This window comes from Folsomia candida, unplaced genomic scaffold, assembly GCF_002217175.1.
Source record: "Folsomia candida strain VU population unplaced genomic scaffold, ASM221717v1 Fcan01_Sc007, whole genome shotgun sequence".
Lineage (NCBI taxonomy): Eukaryota > Metazoa > Arthropoda > Collembola > Entomobryomorpha > Isotomidae > Folsomia > Folsomia candida.
Window position 1 is genome coordinate 5,727,404 of NW_019091199.1, and position 19,149 is coordinate 5,746,552.

Here is a 19,149-nt window from a genome sequence, read left to right on the forward strand (position 1 = left end):
TTGACAAAAGACAATGAAAAAGAGCGACAACTTTCTAAATTTACAAAGTTCAATATCCGTTCTGCCATTGAGCAAGGAAACGATTGGGATTGGATTCACATTCTTTAAGAAAAAATACGGCTTCTCTAATAATGCTATAGGAGAATTAGAGAAAGTCAAAGGTGAAAGTCAAAGTCGGTCTAATTTCCGAAATAAACAAGGTCGAACGGCGGCATAAGAAGAAAAGAAAGTGGGAGAAAGTACCTCTTGGAGAGCGATTTAAATTTAACGGAAGACTTAAAGGTCCATTTCCCATCGGTGGCGCGGCGTTGTACATAAGCGGATCCAAAGGATTACAGTCATCAAAGGAGTTAACGTTACTGTTACTGTTACTGATACCACCACCGGCCGGACTAGGTCCTCCATAGGTGAACATGGATGGGCTATTAGCCAAAGTCATAGTCAGGGTGGGATCATACCCACCATAGTCGAGCACACCCGCGCTCACGCTGGGTAATGGAAGTGTTCTGTTGTAAAAGTCGTCACATTGACAATAAGCTAGAGAAGCATCGTAAAATTCGGACGGCATTGAATGTCTTTGTCTCCCTCCTGTTAGAAAACGGTCGGGCTGGTGCTGCTGCTGCTCCAGATCCAGCAGTGGGGGTGGTGGTGGGAGCAGCGAGCAGTCGGTCGAGGTGGACGTGGAGATTGAGGCAGATGGGAAAGTTTGCATCTGTCGATCTCCTCGGACAGAGGAAGAGTTGGAATTTCGTAGGATTCCTTGTAACTGGGGAGGAGCCTTTTTAGCATCTTTCCCACCACTACCACTACCACCTTGTTGTCCAGATGTTGTCTGTTGGAAATATTGGGGATCACAGCACGGATTTGGGGGACACAGACAACGAAGCTCGGATGCGGAGGGGGGTCCATACGGACACGAGAAGGGATCACAGTCGTAGTATGGAGAGGGTGATTTTGACCCTGTGTGGTTGAATACCCTTCGTTTAAGGGAGGGAGGTGGTGGGGGTGGGGGTAGAGGAGTGTCGAGGGAGAGGTCACCCTCACTTTGGCTTTGACCTCGGCGAGGTTTCCAACCAAAGAGGGACCCACCCCGGCGGACGTCACTGTTACCCGGGTGACCTTGATAATGCTCGTTATCCGAGCTGTCCAAACTTCTATCGCGGAATCGTCGTTGTTGTTGCTGTTGTTGGACCATTTTTCTTCGTGACCCGCCCAAAGTGGCGGTTCCACCGGCATCTTGACCCTCTTGGGGACCTTTCGCATTTGCCAGGACGAGGTCGCACATGACCCGGCCATTGTTGTCCCTCGTGGAGAGGAGCCGCTCCAGCCCGACCCCACCGTTTCTGAGTGGTTTAAAGCCACCATCTTGTTGTTTATTGTAATGTGGATCTGGTGGACAGGCACAGTGGTTGTGGCGACTGCTAGTGTTACTTTGTTGGTTCTGAGCCAGACCAGAACTTCTTGGCGAGTCTTTCTGGCGATGGCTTTCTTTGAGCTCGAGGACGAGCCCGTCATCCAACTCGGTCGTGGGGTAAGAGTCGTACTCGGAGTGACACTGGTCAGACGAAGAGTGACGTGGGTGAAGTGGGTGGTGGCGGGGATGGTAGTGTGGATGTTGATGATGGTGACACTGGCACAATGTATGCTAGTAATAATAATGAGGGGAAGTTTAGTGGTATTCTTATCAAGATCACCGTCATCCTATTTTTTCTTGACTAATTATTTACTAAACAGCAGTAGCTGATCCGATTGGATTCAATTCTCTCAATTTTTTCCCCTTTTAGAAACTTGTACTCTTCTTTCTGCTGACAACTAGCTCTTAATTCAGCAAGGCTTTGTTTTTAGCAATATCCAATTTCCTTAAATGGTTTTCATCCCAATCCTACTGCCATTTTGGAGAAAGTAAAACATAAACTTGGGGGTAATTTATGACCGTGTGTATTCTTGGTATGGTGGGTAGTGTGGGGGGAGAAGAAAACGTGCCAAAAAACAGGATTTGGCCCACCACCAGGATCATAATACATGTGAGTGAGTGAGCTCTTCTGCGTATTCTTCTAGCTAGCTTTGCATTATTACAGGCAAAACCGAATTCAACCAACTTCATCTCTTATACGCAGTGGCCGCGGAAGCCGTGGGGGCATTAACATTGTAGGATACGGGAGGCAGGGGTTTATATAACATGGGGAGATGAAGGGGACATCGAAATACCGTGGGGGCATTGTCCACGCTTCCGCGGCCACTGGTCATTCTATCCCTCCAACTGCGGAACAAACTTCCACTTGGACATACACAGTCGACCTTATGAACTACTTTCACTCACAACTTTCTCTCCCGTCTCAAAACTCAGAATTACAATGGATTCACTAAACGCAAATATTTCATGGAATAAAAGAACGAACCCAGAGTGACACACATTCTCTACAAATCTGTGCCTGTTTTCTGGGTCCCTTTTATCTCTCCACGCTCATCCATCCATACGCCTCGGCACACGAACGAATGGATGAACGACTTCTTCTTGGAGGATTTCATTTTCCGAATAAAGTCAATTTCTACTCTCTCTCTCTCTCTCACCATTATTATTTCAGCAGCAGCAAAAAAACAGAGAGAATTGAATCGAATCATTTGATGCTGACTAGCTTTTTACAGGAAATAATGGATGAACAGTGTTGTCTTGTAGAGATTTTTTTAGGGAAACATACCCTATTCCCACTCGTTCTAATATCTGCTCTCATCTTGAGCAACCAAGCCATTCCGAATAAGGCCATTATTATTGTTTCTATAATTGGCCTCAAAGACAACAGATTGGGGAGCCTGCTTCCTTTCAACTCGGGCTTGTTGTGGGTGTGGTGATGGTGGTGGTGGTGGTGCTGCTGGTAGTAGAAACAATACGCTGTCGCCATGCCATGAGTGGAGATGATGAGGAGTTCTGCGTTCCAACAAAGTTTTGGTGAAAGCCTGCTGCTGCTGCTTGCAAAAAACTGTGTCGTCCTCAACGAGACGGGGAGAAGAAACAAGTTGATGATGAGGGCCACCACCACCACCAAACACCCGAACCACCATTGCGAGCCGTGATGTTGATGTTGATAATTAGACTGGAGAAGAAACTGTCTGGCTGGCGGTCGTCGTTGTCGTCTAATTTGACATTATTCCGCCACGGGTTGGGAACGAAATCGGGCCTATTTACGAATTCGGATCATTTAACACTTGTCGTGAAGGGGAAGATAATGAGGTCGTCATCTTGTCTCGGGGACTAATCAGTTGTTTACTTTTATCTCTTCACATTCTTCTCTGCATTTGATCCCCAGCAAAGTTTCGCCCCATTGCGTTTAAAGAGTATGGTTTCGTTTCGGGTTGGGGGTAAATGTGAGGTCACTTCTTGTCGTGCACCGGGAAGAGGAGGAGAAAGTAGTCGTGATGCAATGTCAACCAACATCCGTTCTCTTTTCACCCCTCTGTTTTACGACACGGCAAAAACGACGACACGTACATAGATCTCCTCTCCGATCAGAAAACAATCTGGACGGAACTCGAGAACAACTCGTAAAATCTTTGGTTCTGGTTTTACTGTAATTTTATTCCTTCCACTTTCTCCCAGATTTCAATTGAACACACAGACACAGAAGAACACACTAAAAATGGAGAGCACTCATCAAACCAAAATTCCTTTCGCTTCACCGGACGCGAAATATGTACACGAATTCGTGGCAGAGGAGATCGTAATAAATCCGAATCACCAACCATTCAAAATTTGAATTGTGAAATGGAAGAGGATTGTCATTCAACTCGACTTTCACCGTGTCAAACGCTAAATTTCGAAATCCTTCCGTCTTATACTTTCACTTTCTTCTTTTCTCCGAATCAATGGTGAAAGTGGGACGATGGCTTTTAGTTTTTCGCTAGAAAGCCATCCCACAAAAAAGCGATGACACCTATTTCATCATCATCTTTGCACACATCAAAGGATATCATCAAGAGGGTTGAGTTGAGCCGGGGCTTTCACTCAATGGCGAAATTCTACACGACTTAGGAACAACTTCAATAGGTGGTCGTGGTCGTTGGTTTATTCGCTCTACAAGAAAAGTTCGACATCAATTAGAGGGGGCGAGAAGGAGGTATTGATGCATTCATGGTTCCTTTTTATCGAAATAAGTCATACTCTTTTATTAGTTTGAATAGTGAATTGAATTGAATTTCGTCACAAAATTCGATCCGTTTCAACAATCAGAACAGAAACAATTTACGTATAGTCACAAAACTCACGAAATATTTATACATATTCCGACCCCGAGAAATAATAGATTACTTATTTATTCCCGCAAGGACACGATTTCACTCACGCGTCTACTTTTGGACGCCTCGCACATGTAAAGAATGAGCTCTATTCTCTTTTTCGGGAAAGACATCACAAGACAAATGAGTATCTATCTCTCGGAATAAAACCTTAGAGGAGCAAACTCGCTCGACACATGTTTCACAACTTGCGCTGCGATATACAACATCAACCAAAACGCAAACAAAAGATTGCCCATTTCCCTGTCGGTAAAGACAGATCGGCTCATTCTATTCTCCTCCCTGCACTATCCTATTTCTCTCCTAAATATAAGAACAAGGCTGGAGAGAAAGTGCGAACTAATTGATCCTACTCTGATAAAACTGTCACGTCCACATCAAATCAGCCCAATTTCCTTCAAAGAACTGCTCGCACAACTTTTAATCTTGCTTCTTCTTCTTCGCCTCCTTCTGTCGGCAATTAGACTTACTTTCTCCTTTTCACACGATCAAGACGAAGAAGATGGAGGAACGCGAGGGAGGAAAAAAATACATACATGGAACGACAAAAAATAAAATAAACCTGGACGAAAACACGCTTTGTGCATTTAAAAAAGTAAACCACTTTAAAATAAACGTATGAAGAAAGGAGAGAAAGCAGCCGTTAAATTACGACGAGTTGTGTAACTTTAATTAAAAAGTGGACACCGACCGAGAGGACAGTTCCGCATTTATTACACAAGTATTATTATGCCAACTTATTGAATCAGAGAGGAAAGAGAGACTAGAAATTCAGCAACCTCATCAGGAATGAATACCAAACTCGCAGAAATGATCATATCAATATACCAGGCAGTTTTAGAGACCTGCTTTCTCCATCATCACGAAATAATCTCGAGACGTTAAGCTGAGCTTGGAGCTTATAGCTGATGTAATCAAATCTTCTTCTTTTCATCTTCCCCATTGTTGTGTAGGAGATAAGAGAGCCAGCGACCGTCCAACCAACAAACGCACCGTCATACTCACTCACTCAATTCCACCTGTGTTGTTGCTGACTGAACGGAAAAGCACAGCACAACCTCAAAGGGAGCAGGAATAAGACGACAGAGAACAATTATTATTGTTGATATAGAAAGAAACGACATGGTCCAATTTATTTAAACGAACCCCTCCCTTTCAATTTCATTATTCGGGAGGAGAGAATGGAGAAAATGAGAAAAAACGAAGCAGATTCATTCATTCAGAGAGGAAGGAACAACAATTTACGTAAGAAGAAGAAGATGATGAGATGACTGATTACATAACTTAATTAAATGATCCAGATCACAATTGAGAATAAATGTGAGGCCGGGGTGGATAGAGTATTGATTTTCTATTTATTCCCGAAGGGAGAAAGTGGAGAGAGAAAGCACATGCATGAATGACAGGTATTTTCTTTGTAAAGGAGGACGAGAAGAATAAGCAATCAGTAAAATGAGATGGGTAATTGAACCTGCTCCGCCTCTTTCTTGGATTGATCAGAATGTAAGACGTTACACATTTATTAACATTAACAGGCAACATACATACGTACATGGAGCATTATTTTATGTATGTATGTACGTGTAGGAAGTCTGATGGAAATCCCAAATCCCAATGCAAATCTAAAATCTTGCCCTCAATCCGGCCAGCATTTCGCTGGATTCAAACCAAACCCACTTTTGGGATTTGGACTCATCTGATTTTGATCCAATTGTTGGCTCACTCAGACAGACAGACAGACAAAGAAGGGAGGATAATGTATGTAGCGAAGGAGAGAGTATAGCGAGGGGATGATGGAGTTGGACTTCTTTCTGCCAATAATAAGAACAAACCTATTCTCCAATTCTATGGACAATATGTAAGCACACATGAGACGTAATAGAGTACAAAATATGCTGATGCCGAAATGTTTGTATGCACAGTTAAAAATCTGGTAGAATCAGATATATATACTCCGTACTGAGATTGATTAGGTAATAACTTCCTACCGGATTGGTAGCAGTTTGTTTCTGACTGGTAAGTTTTTCATTGCCACAACATTACTAAACGGTAATGGCCGATATTACCAGGGCCGGTAGAGTCATATACACACTTCGGTCAGTAATGACGTAATACCAGTTTTCTAAGAGTGTACAAGAACAATAAATAATTTCATAATATCCAAAACTACAAAATTCATCAGAAGTCTACGATTACTTAACCTTTCACAACATGATTTTAAGTTATTATTACGCAAACACTAATAATCTTTGTGGACCCTGGGCCAAAAAAATGCCCCTTTTAAAGGTCAACCTCTCAATGTTTACCAACACATAACACTAACTTTACTTGGTTTCGTACATACCAAACCCATGAAACTCTCTCCTCAGGGTCCGGATCTCGCCCGAAAGTGTTCCGGTCCTGTGACATGGATGCAATTTTGAATAAATAACAACTCCTCGTCGAACAAGAAGGAGAGAGACGACGATACTAGAAGAACGCACTGATTTCGGGAAAAAACTAACGAACCGATGGTAAAGAAGATGTTAAAAAAACCTTTTACAACATCCTTCTATTCCTCATTTCATATAAATAGGATACAAAAAAATGGACACAGTTCTGTATAAATGCACGACTTTCTCCCCGCTCACTTCCTGCCCGTGTGCACACATCCACGTGGAAGAGGCAGTCTTGCGTAATTTATATGAAATTGGATGACTCCATGGGAAAATATTTGACACAATTTATGCTACTTTATAAATGTCGCATAAATATCAAAATGCAAACCAAACCAATATTCGACGTTCTGGAGTAAAATTGATGGACGGATAAATTCAAAATGTGCCGATAAAGCATAACAATTGTATAATGTTATTTTTTGGTCTTTATGCAACCCGAAATTTGCAAAGTATCAAAATCAAGTGGATGGATCCTGGACACGGTTCAAAAACCCGGCACCAAAACAGTTTCGACATCATTTATGCGTCTTGTAATCATAACACGACCACAAAAAAGTTGTGTTTCCTCCCTTTCGTAAATCTATCCCTATTATGCTCTCAGAGATGTAATGTCAGCAATTTCCACATGCATGTATCTGGCTTCCCATCCGTTGACAGCAGACTTCTTTGTAAGCTATGTATGTTATAAAAAAACTACGTGTCCGGATAATTACCCGGGTATTTTTGGTCTGGAACTACATACCACCACCACTTGACTGTATACATATGTATTCATCCCGCATACAAACAAATCTAAACCCATTTCTAGAAATGGAACGACGTGCCTATTTAATCCGAGGCATTGTTTTGCTTGAAAACCAACAATTCGGGTAGTGGTAAAAAAATAAAAACGGGACTTTCTCCATTTTACGGACGGAAATTGCGAGATCTGGCAAAAGTGTAATGGATGTCACATCTGCATTCATTAATCCAGAGACTTATTCTCGTCGTCGTCCTCCCTCCCTCCCTCCCGCTCATCGAGACCGTGCTACACATATATTATCATCCTCCTTCTCTGGGTGGGTGGTTCGCAGTTAGCCAAAGTTACTTACGTATAATAATATTGTATGTATAGTAATGGGACATTGGCAGCAGAACGTAGTTGGCCCAGAATCTGTGTACTTATATGAATACTGAGGAGCACAAAGGAACGAAACGGTCGAAAAACCGGGAGGAGGAGTGACGACTGACTCATCGATTTCCAGTTTCCTTCTTTCAGAACTTTCCGTAGTCAACTTACTTCTTAATTCGATCCTTTACTGGTGGCTGGCTGGTCCAGAGAGGGGGAGTCACTCAGTCACTCAATATCATAATATGACCACATTACATATACGAACCAAGGAATGAATGAATGAATGAAAGGAAAAGAAGACCGAGAACCACCAGCCCCATTATTCCATCTTTTCGTCGAAGAAAAGACATAGTTTTGGCAAGCAGGCCAGTCTCAACGCCCAAATATGTAGGTGCCTACGTAATAGACGATTCAGCATGCAGGGTTGGAAAAATGCAGCAAACAAAACTCTCCATCTACCCCATTTTTTCCTCGTTATAAATACATATTTACCGTCCTTTACATACTTACAAGATCACAAAAGTGACCAAGTAAATGGGAGCCCTTAGAAATGCAAATGCTTGCTTTGCTCTGCGTCCATGGTCGTTCCCCATTCTCATTAAACGAACGAGACGACATCTTGGACAAGGGCCTGGATTGAATCTCAGGCTAAGAATAGCTTTTTAGCATACGCCGCCGACAAGCCACTTGAGAGTCCGAATTACGAATCGATACTTAGGAGGACCAACTTCTTCTCGGTTATCATCATGTCTCTCATCCAGATGACAAGAATTACTTTGTGAAACTACCACCATCACCTAACTACTCACCTCTTTAAACGTCACGTGTATAGCCATCCCCCAAAAATATGTGTAGCCATTGGAGAACCCAATCGTTTTATTACTGCGATTGACGCCAACTTGGAAGAACTAACTTTCTCGAGGGGGAAAGGAGTCTCTTCTAAAAAGTAAAGATGAAGATCGGGACTCATTATCACAACCACATCGCGATAGTCGGTGGGTCGTCACTTTCTCTTATTCACCGATTCCTCTCTCTCGATGAGTATGGAAATTGCCACTTCACTTTATACCCAATTTTTAAGTGTTACGAGGACAGAGTACTTTAAACCTTGGCGGAAGAAAGTTTGCAAATTCGATCTCCATTTTTTCATACGTCTCACATTTATTATTCGAGTTAATCTTCATTCCTGAAGTAAAAATAGTAATCAAAGTTTTGAGAGGACGATTTCCTTATGGGTGCAATTAACAAAAAAGTTTTTTGAGTTATGTACGTTTGATGGCTGGTTTAGAGGAGTTTTGAGAGTAAAAGTTGCTGCTTAAAGTACCAACTTCTTTTAATCCTAAACCTGTATCCAAATAGGTAAGTAAAATTAATCAATTTTTAGGAGAATACTCCCACTTTCTGAAACATGTCTAATTTTAACTTTTATGTCAATCTGTGCTTAAAACTAACACACGACAATTGAAGAATAGCCCCGAAAAGAGTCACATTTGAGAAGAAACGACTACACAATCTCCTATTTTAACACGAAATTAAACGCACCACCTACTTACATACATACCGACTAAAAAAGCAAGATAGACAGACACGACACATCCTCCGGCGGTATGGTAAAGAAAGCTACTTTGTCTTTTTCCCAACAATCTGGCCTCTTGAATCCTACCTTAAACAATTTACTTAATACTTTCCCTCATTTTCTCTCAACTCCTCACCTTTGATCCCGACGGAGGAAAATCTGTCCGACACAAGGAGCAGATTCACAATTTAGAATCTAATCTAATCTTATAGAGGAGTCAACTATCTGCTCTCCTCTCCTCCTGCCAGACCAGACGTTCCCTTCTTCTTTTCCTCTTCACCTACTTTCACCATACTTTCTCTTCTCTTCTATTTCTCTCCGAAAGTGAGTGACAGGTCAAGTTATTCAAGTTTCATAAAATCTTTTCTTCCCTTTTTACAGCTCCTCTATTGTGCTCCTCTCGAACAAAGTGAGTCGACCTGTTTTCTTGGCAAATTTGCATAAGTGAATAAAAGCTGGGGAGGGATGGATAAAGACAGTAAAAAATTGGACGGTGTGGAGGAATAACTCGGGTAAAATCACACCCGGTGGATGAACAGAAGAGTGAAATTAACTCGGTAACAAAAATTGGACTCTTGCATAGAATACTTTCTCACTTTTTAAAAAGAAGCATTGTTGTCAAAAATAAAGAAAGGAGGGAAACATGCAAACCTCATTTTAAACTTTGAAACTTGGCGGACAACATTTCTTATTTGAAGAAGTCACGTCTTCTTGCCCGGAAACACAAATGATCCTTGTGCACAATGAACATGCTACAGAGCACATTATTTGCAACCAGGCGCCGCGGAAGGTGTGGGGACATTAACATTGCATGATAGGGGAGGGAGGGGTTTATATAACATGGGGAGATGATGCGGACATCGAGCAACCGTGGGGACATTGTCCACACCGCTTCCGCGGCCACTTTTTGCAACGAGGCCAAACCGAACCTAAAGTAAGTTTGTATTCCGACTGGGATGCTGCAAAGAATAAGAAATCTGTTCTCCTTTCGCTTCGCCCCTTCTTCCTCACAGTTGGGTTGAGTTAGTTAAGTTTTTGAATCTAGAATCTTGACATGTCCCTCAAGAATGGATAAGATAAACGAGGCCGAAGAAGAAGATGACTCAGTTCAAAGATTTAAAATATCTTTGTGTTCCTCCTCACCAAACCAACTCAACTTTCACTCCTTCAAAAAAATAATACTTTCAGCCCAGCCCGCCTTCTTCTCCTCTTTGTTGGTGGATGAACACGTAAACTTAAAAGGTTGGGATGGGAAGCGAGCGAGAAGTCCAAATTTACATTTTCCAAGGGATTTAATGATTCCTGGAAACATTTGGACTGACAGTGTCAAGGGAGGGAGAGAGGGAGACGAAAATAAAATTGAATATGTCGTAAACCAGGCATCAATCAAGTCAAGGCTTCTTCTTGCACGGGATAAAGTTAAATTGGACAACAAAGGTGGCAAAATTTGAGGACTTTCACTTTCACTTGCTCGAAATATCTCCTTATATGCATGCGTATACATCATCACGACGGTATTCATCTAATGAAAGCATACTTGGAGTAACAAGTGAAGTAATTAACCAAATTTTACGACTAGCTCATAATAATTGCGGTAATGGTGGTTTTCGGTTGGTTTGTTGTTAACTTGTTTGGGAGAACTACAGAGGTAAAAGTTAATTTCCACTTTGGGCTGCTTCTCTCTCTCTCTCTCTCTACTTGTTTTTGTTGGGGAGAGAAAGTAAGGAAAATAAACCCTTCAAACGAATGTAAATAAGTAGCGTCAGAGCGATTGTAGTTTCTTTAATGTTTCTCCGTATATGACCTCGTCCTAACGGTCATGAGGTCAAAAATATTAACGCCCTTGAAATCGCAGTCAAATTTCCTTTAAAATGACACCCCATATGAGAATTATGTATCTTTTGACCTTTGACCTCGTCCTCAAGGTCATAAGGTCAAAAATATTAATATCTTTAAATTCGCGGTGGAATTTCCTTTAAAATGACACCCCATATGAAAATTATGTATCTTTTGACCTTTGACCTCGTCCTCAAGGTCATAAGGTCAAAAACATTAACATCCTTGAATTCCTGGTGAAATTTCCTTTAAAATGACACCCCACATGAAAATTAAGGTTAAATTTAATCTTGACCACACCCCCTGGCACAGTGGGGTGTGGTCCGATTGACCCCATTTTCGAACTCGACCGAGAACTAAAAATTAGAAACACAATGTCGAAAACGGCATTTGATTATGTCGACCCGTTCTAGAGATATCCTGCTTACAGACGGACGGACGGACAGACGGACGGACGGACGGACGGACAAAACGATCACAATAAGTAGCTGACGCTACTTAATAAAGGGTGAGACAATGGCACTCTGCTGTCAGTCTGGGAGTCAGGGGTGAATTCACGGGTTTGAGCTGTGAATTCACAATCCTGAAATGCTGCAGGTTCACGACTTGCAAGGTAAGAAATGCGATGAATTCAGAGTTAGGAAAAAAATTAAATTCTAGAATTTCGCTTCCAAAGAATCAGTTAAGACTTTGATTCGATGCATTTGTGTAAAGTTTTCAGAAAAATTAAAACTTTCTAAAAACCAAAATAAAAAATTCTGAATTCTGTAAATTCACAGCTAAAAGCCGCCAATTCACCGCTGATCCCTAGACTAACTATTCTCTCCGTTTAGTTTCCACGATTTACATATACCTTCTACTTTTCGGTGTACAAAGTTATTTGAATTTCAACCTTTGGAACAAATACATATCTCGGCATACTCGACTGCATACTTATATTCCAGAATGTTCGAAAATCCACGTTTATATTTATACTTTTCCCAGAAAATTAATTCACTCTCTCCCTTAAAACTTTCATTTTGCCAAATTCCCACAATAAATAAGACTGAAAAGGATGTGTGCAGTAAATGAATAAATAAATAGTCGCGAAACAAATCTACAAAATTTCAAAATGCCGCTGCTACACACAAGTCATCATCATGAATAAACTCTCATACCCAACTTACATATTCGCACCACTCACCTTTTTACACCACCCACGAAGTCATTTAAGCTCCCAGGGAGCATTCTTTCAATGGGTTTCAACCGCCGTCGAGTAGTGAAAGTGTGGGGTGTAACCTCTAAATGGTCACGACATGTTGTGCTCGTCTACTACTACTCCCAGTCCCCCCAGACCAAAGTAAGTAAGTAAGTAAGGAAAGAACCCAAGTTTTCCTTTCTCTCGAAGAAACAGGCTTAATACGTTTGTACCAGAGTGACTGTGAGGTAAACAAATACGGGGAAGAAGAAGTTCTCTCTCTCTTAAAGTAACGTGGGATGACGGAAAAGGTAGTCTCACTACAGACTTTACCCACCGTCTCTAAAAAAAGAGGTGGGCAGCAACACCAACCACTCAACTCAACGTTCTTCTTGTACATAGGTAAACCAATCCAAGAATAACTTTGTATGTATGTATGCTGCAGGTGGGCGAATAGCGAAAAGTGGTGGTACGTACATACTAGTAGCCACAAATCACTTTCTCTCCCATGTCATCAAGGGATTTCTTGTATTTTCTTCATTTCGCTCCCTTATTTCATTTCATTCTCTCAAAGATTCAAAGATACCTAGCTAGCCAGCTACGGACGGAGATGGGATGCAAGTAAGATTTCGAGAATCAAGTAAAATAAAAAAAGATTCAGGAAAATGGAGCTTTCTCTTTTTCACATTCTTCTCTCTCTCCTTTTCCTACTCCATCATCAACTTGTACGAGTAAGACGACCCAGAGAAACATCTGTATGAATCAGTGACTGTATAAAAAGAAAGAAGAAACGGCTCAGTCTTCAATTTAGAATTTAAGACTTGATTTGATGATGCTTTCTCTCTCCGTACATCGCTCGCTGCTGCACATCTCTCCGCGCAGTTCATTATCTACGAATCATCACACATTTATTTAGTTAAGCATCATTGGAGTAACGAGCGAGTTCTTGTTCTTCTTTTTTTACGCAGTTTTTCCTCCTTCCCCTTCGTCTTCATATTAAATTAGTAGATGGTGGAGTAGTAAGTGTAAAGTGAGCGTGTGGGATGTTACATGTATCGAAGGAGAAGAAGACGATACTTATTTTAACGATGTATCTAACCTCCCACTTTATTCAATTTGATAAATAATTCACAAATGTATGTACTGTTATTGCGAGCGAGATGGTGATTGGATCGGGAATCTGGGCGAGTTGTTTACCAAATTGGATGCAGCTAGCTTCACGGTCTGCTGGAGGTAGACTACAGGGAAGCAAATCAACCTCCGATTCATGAAATTCTTGCCAAAATATACATCAATCGAGACCTATTTAGTTAATGCCCACTTAATAAATGTGAGGATCCTGGTAAATTGGTGCCCTTTGATGCCGAATTATTTACACTTTTTTAATTTATAACCTGTACCAGTTATACGTGAAATTGGGTTGTTTTCCATAAAATAAAATAAAACGGGATACTTCCCAGATATTGGTATTTTATTATTATTATTCCACCAGAGTCGATCCCAATCCAATTTATGGACACAAACCCTTCAAAACAATTGCATTATCAATATGTTATCCTACTGGCAAAGAACAAGTCTAATCTGGACTAATGATCTGTGAAGGAACTTCTGGTTTACCTCATTCCCTCGAAATGAAATCCAATCCCAACTTTATTTCGCATTGTTATTATTACCAAGCAAGCAAACCAAACCACTAAACTCGATCCGGACCAAACCAGCCAGCCAGCCAACGGACCATCCAATCCACCCACAAATAAATAAATGGAATGAACAGTAATGCATGGAAAGAATTATCAAATTATCTCTGCGTCAGAGGAGAGTCGACTAACTAACCAAGCAACCAAGCAACCCGTATGTATCATCCGAGGCAAATTATCTTTCCCATAATACAATAAATATTGCACAAATGCCGGCATAATAGTCATAAACTCGCATGACATGTTGGTTCCTGCTACTTTATTATTATTAGGACCATTATATAACAAACAATAAGTCGAGGAGAGAGATAATAGCAAACCGAGGCGGAACATACATTCATAGGCACCCGCAGTCAGTGGCCGCGGAAGCCGTGGGGACATTAACATTGCAGGATAGGGGAGGGAGGGGTTTATAACATGGGGAGATGATGCCGACACCGAACAACCCTGGGGACATTGTCCCCCTGTCCGCGGCCACTGCCCCCCCAAAGTCTGAAAAGTTTTTGACATGCAAGCTTGGTCCGGATTTTATCGCAAATATGTATTCGCTGGCTACCTCTGGCTTTTAGTTTAGAAGAGATGAAACTATTACAAAGTTAAAACCCTGACATAATCCAAGCCTCGTTTGTTACCTTGCAAGCAAAGTCGGGATGATCTCAGCGTCCATCCGACCTAGACATATATGTACACATGCCGTGCACTTATCCTTCGCCTGACCAGGGAAACGAAGCAGGAGAAAGCAAATATTAGCCTAAACGTGGAACATTTAGGGAATGAAGATAAGTAGGAGAAAGCTCGTCGTGAAGAGAGAAAGTCGACGGCGGTGGTGGTGGTGGTTGAATGAATGAAAAGAGAGATAGGGTGGACATCATGGTTTATCACGAGTGAGCCTTACACTCATATGTACGTAGTAGCGAGAGAGTTGGTCCTCCTGTCCCCATAAATCCTGCCCTTCTCGCAAGATGAGAACACGGATAATGCATTTCCATCGGGTTTACGTTAACTTGAAAATCTCCCAGAAACCAGAACGACTACTACAAAGAAAGCCGACCCGGTGGGGAGGACATGTTGTTCTTTGTGTGGTGGTGGTGGGAGACTAATTTAACTGGCGTGACCTCTCATTTGTGGTCCATTTACATATTCTTACCTCATTTAAATATGTATGTGTAAGGGAAAATATTGACAATTTTTAAGTCTGCATATCGACACAAGGGACCCACTCACAGGAAATGAACCCCATCCATAATAAACTCAACTCACCGGACACAGTAGAAACCTTTGTAGCGTCGTCCCTGCATAGCCATAAACAGGATTTATTGCTTTGCCCATTTAAATACTGCAGTAGTAAATTTGCCCACTCATAAAACAAATAAATGACCTTAATACGTCTAATGTAATGATAAAATAAACAAGTGAGAGAGAGGAGAGGCCACTACTCCTACACGGAACTAATAACGAGAAGAAGAAGCCTGCTGCCTTAATTTCACCCGAGAAGGAGAGGAAGAAGCTAAATCTAAACTCTACAAGTTAAGATGACAGCTTGTTTCGAATAATATGAGACCGACCACCAGTTCGTCGTGGCACTGAGCATGAATTAAATCTCAAAGCAGTAGTAGACCCAGTTCCACGAGCTCACTCCCTGCCTGCCGCCGACAGCCTTGCAAACTTGGTGAAAGCAAGTAGTAAGCGTACATACTTAAGTAAAAAGCTAACGAAGTATGAAGCGCTCGAGAGAGAGGATGGCTTAAGGGAATAGGCGTAATTATGATGTACAGACAATTCCTGGGGGCAGGGCCCATTTACATTTTTAAGAGTGAATAGTTAGCCACCCATGCACCACCAGTACCACCACTTACTTACCAACTTCAACTTCCTCCTCCAGCTATTTTCCCAATCTTGGACCAAAAACATGCATGCACTTTCACAACTAAACACTTCATTCTTTCACCACCGTAACGAAGTAGCTAACTAACTTGTAGCTGGAGAAAAAGAAGGAGGAAGAAAAAGTGCTCCCGGATCTGTATGTATGCTATCATCTATTTCTTTTAGGTTGGTTAGTTAGTTGAATACTTCTTCTCCTTGGCAAACTCGAAATATCAAGTCTTCTCTTCTGCGAGTGACTTTGTAGAGTAAAAGTTTCTCGTGAATTTACAAATTTAGCATAAATGGTGTTAGACCTGCTGTGCTGTGATGTAGAGAGTCGGCTAAAGCTAACTGATACTTTTTAAGTGAACGAACTTAATTGAATTCTCCACCCTTCTACATACTTGGAATAAATTTGGAAATAGACTTTCTCCCACCACCACCACCACCAAAAGAGGAAGTAGAGTGAAAGACATTTCAAAATTGGGGCAAAATTGCAAGAATACGTAATAAGTTCAAAGCAGTTGGAGGTTTGCAACCAAATTGCATTCCATCCTGGAGGAGCCATGCATGTATGTACAACTAAACTATGTAGACCAAACAACCCCTGTTTTTACTTTAAGAAATTAATGGGTATTAAATTATGCAAATTGTGAAACATCAAGGAGAAATGATTTCTTTTTGGGAATTTCAAATGCAAATTGGTAACAGGAAAAAATACATGTGTGTGTGTGGGAAGTAGGCTGATCTGACAAATTGAGAGTACTCACTACATACTTGTATGATGAAATATTCAATTATTACTAATTTATAAAATGGTTGGATGATTTTCACCGTGTCGAAGTCAGCAAAAATTTCGCAATAATTTCAAACTAGCGACAGAATCTTCAACTTTTACTTTATTACGCAATAATAACTAACGCCTTGATGTCATACGTAATTATCACTATTAATCGGAGGTGAAAGTCGCCCACACGACGCCACTCATCATTATCACAAAATTGCGCAATGATACTCGATCCATTTCATCATCAACATTTGAATCAAACACGATTTTACACTCATCCATCCAGCCCCTTACTCTAAACTTACTCGTTAATGATAAAGCTACGCAAAATCATGTTATTACACAACCGAAAAGTTATTTCTAGAAATTATTATTTTTTTTATTCAACCTTTCCGTTTCTCGATGATGGAGCGGAGAGAAAGTGGAATAAAAGTGTATTATTCTATATAAATCCGAACATGTCATAATCTCAGAATTGTTATTTCAAGAAGCGAACAACGCCTTCCCCTCGAGGCATACACATACATAATATTTGACTGAATAATAAGAGAACAGTGAGAGAGCAGCAGTATGTATTATTATTACTACGGAGAGAAAGTATGCTAGCATTGTCATGAAATCATGACGGGTGTACATTCTGTCTCCTACTTCCACTTCTTTTTTAACCATGTATGTACTTACATACGTACGCAGACAGTTCATCTTTGCATGCAGAAAACAGGAGGCTGCTGCTGTGACGTGTATTATCGTGGTGCCGAGCTATTCTTAGAATTTTAATATGAACAAAGAAGAATGCAAAATTGAATGAAGAATGAACAATTTCTAGCCTCTTTTCCCGATCAATGAAAAACCATGGGGGACTTTGTACATAAAAATATGCCATTTGCGCAATATCGGTCTTGTACGAATTATTATTAAAAACGGGGGAATGATGCAAAAGCAAAAGTCGAAATTGAAATCGAGATTAAATTTTTAATACGTAAATAGCACCCAAATTGTGGCTACCTATGTGTATCAGTCGGTCTAGGATGCCACTAGAGAGGAGCAGATAGCATAAAGCACTTACTAAAATGAAACAGAGTCAATCTGCCATAGCTATTTACACCACATCGTACCATTAAGATTGGCCATAGTAGTTTCCACATGCAGACCGTGGTGTCTGCTGCATTTCAAAATGGTACAATATCCATATCCGACCGAATTACGTAACCACAAGAGAGAGAGAGAGAGAGGAAACCTGTCATGCTGAATTTCCAAAGAACTTGGTCATAAATTACTTTCACTCTCTCTCATTCCACAATTTTCACTCAGAAGAGTTAAAATACCACCACAAGATAAGTAGTGCAAGCGATATGTGCATATAGGCACAACAACAACTCCCCTCTCTCTCTGTTACTTACTTATCTAAGGATAAGAATATCCGTCCCCTTTGATCCCGCGTACTGAACCTGAACCACAAAGGATGTGCAGTACAATATATCTTTTACCGTATTAGATCTACCACCACCACCACTTCGGTAATAGGTACAAAGTAAGTAAGAGAGAGAAAGTAAGTAAAAAGTAAAGACAAATAACACGGCTCAGCCGTAAACAACAAGTGAAAGTGAAAGTGAGTGAGTGAGTGATGATACGTAACACTCATCCCGTACATGGTTCAAAAATTAGAAATAAACTGAGGAGGACAACCCTTCACCGACAGAATGACCGATCTTGATGCCCTTGGGATATGTTGTAGTCCTAGGTGAGTCTAGCAAAAGTGAAGAAGGATTTCATTCCATGGCCCCATTTGCGCCCGCCACACCCACTCAAAGGTGCAAAAATACCCTGTTTTGGTTCATTAAAAAAATCACCAAAAATCCAATTTTGGTCGGATTTTCACAATTTAAGCATTTTTGTGACCTTAGATAGTTGCTCTATCATATCCAATAGCAAACTCAACTTTTTTGAAATTTTGATTTTTTTGAAATCCACGAAATTTTCGAAAATATTCAAAAAATTCAAAAAATTGAAATTCATGTCGGATACGATAAAACAACTATCTGGGATCAAAAAGGTGCAAAAATTATCAAATTATCATTAAAAATGGATTTTTGGTGAATTTTTTAATGCGACCAGTTTGGCATGGGATTCCTCTTTGAGTGGGTGTGGCGGGCGCAAATGGGGCCATGGAATGAAATCCTTCTTCACTTTTGCCCAACTCACCTAGTGCTACAACATATCCAAAGGGCATCGAAATCGGTGATTCTGTCGGTGCAGGGTTGTCCTCCTGAGTAACGAGAAGGGGAGGAAAAAATATAACAAAAAATGAGAAACGATGCCTCACCGTAAATGAATTTGAGTCTGAACGGAAGTGAAAGGTTTCAGAATTTTGGAC

The 19,149-nt window shown here is 40.9% G+C and overlaps 1 protein-coding gene across 6 annotated transcripts in view; it reads right to left on the reverse strand.

The window, feature by feature from the left end:
- LOC110852265 (disks large 1 tumor suppressor protein) overlaps window positions 1–19,149 on the reverse strand; it is a 65,538-nt gene that overhangs the window by 33,040 nt on the left and 13,349 nt on the right. For 5 of the 6 annotated variants that reach the window (XM_035853832.1, XM_035853830.1, XM_035853829.1 and 2 more), the window contains exons 2-3: window positions 2,700–4,069; window positions 244–1,645 (exon numbers count right to left, since the gene is read on the reverse strand). The exons of the other annotated variant lie outside the window; for it this stretch is intronic. In XM_035853832.1, coding sequence (XP_035709725.1) covers window positions 244–1,645; window positions 2,700–2,900 — 1,603 coding nt within the window. In that variant the 5' untranslated portion in view covers window positions 2,901–4,069. The remainder of the gene's footprint in view (window positions 1–243; window positions 1,646–2,699; window positions 4,070–19,149) is intronic. 6 annotated transcript variants of the gene reach the window in all.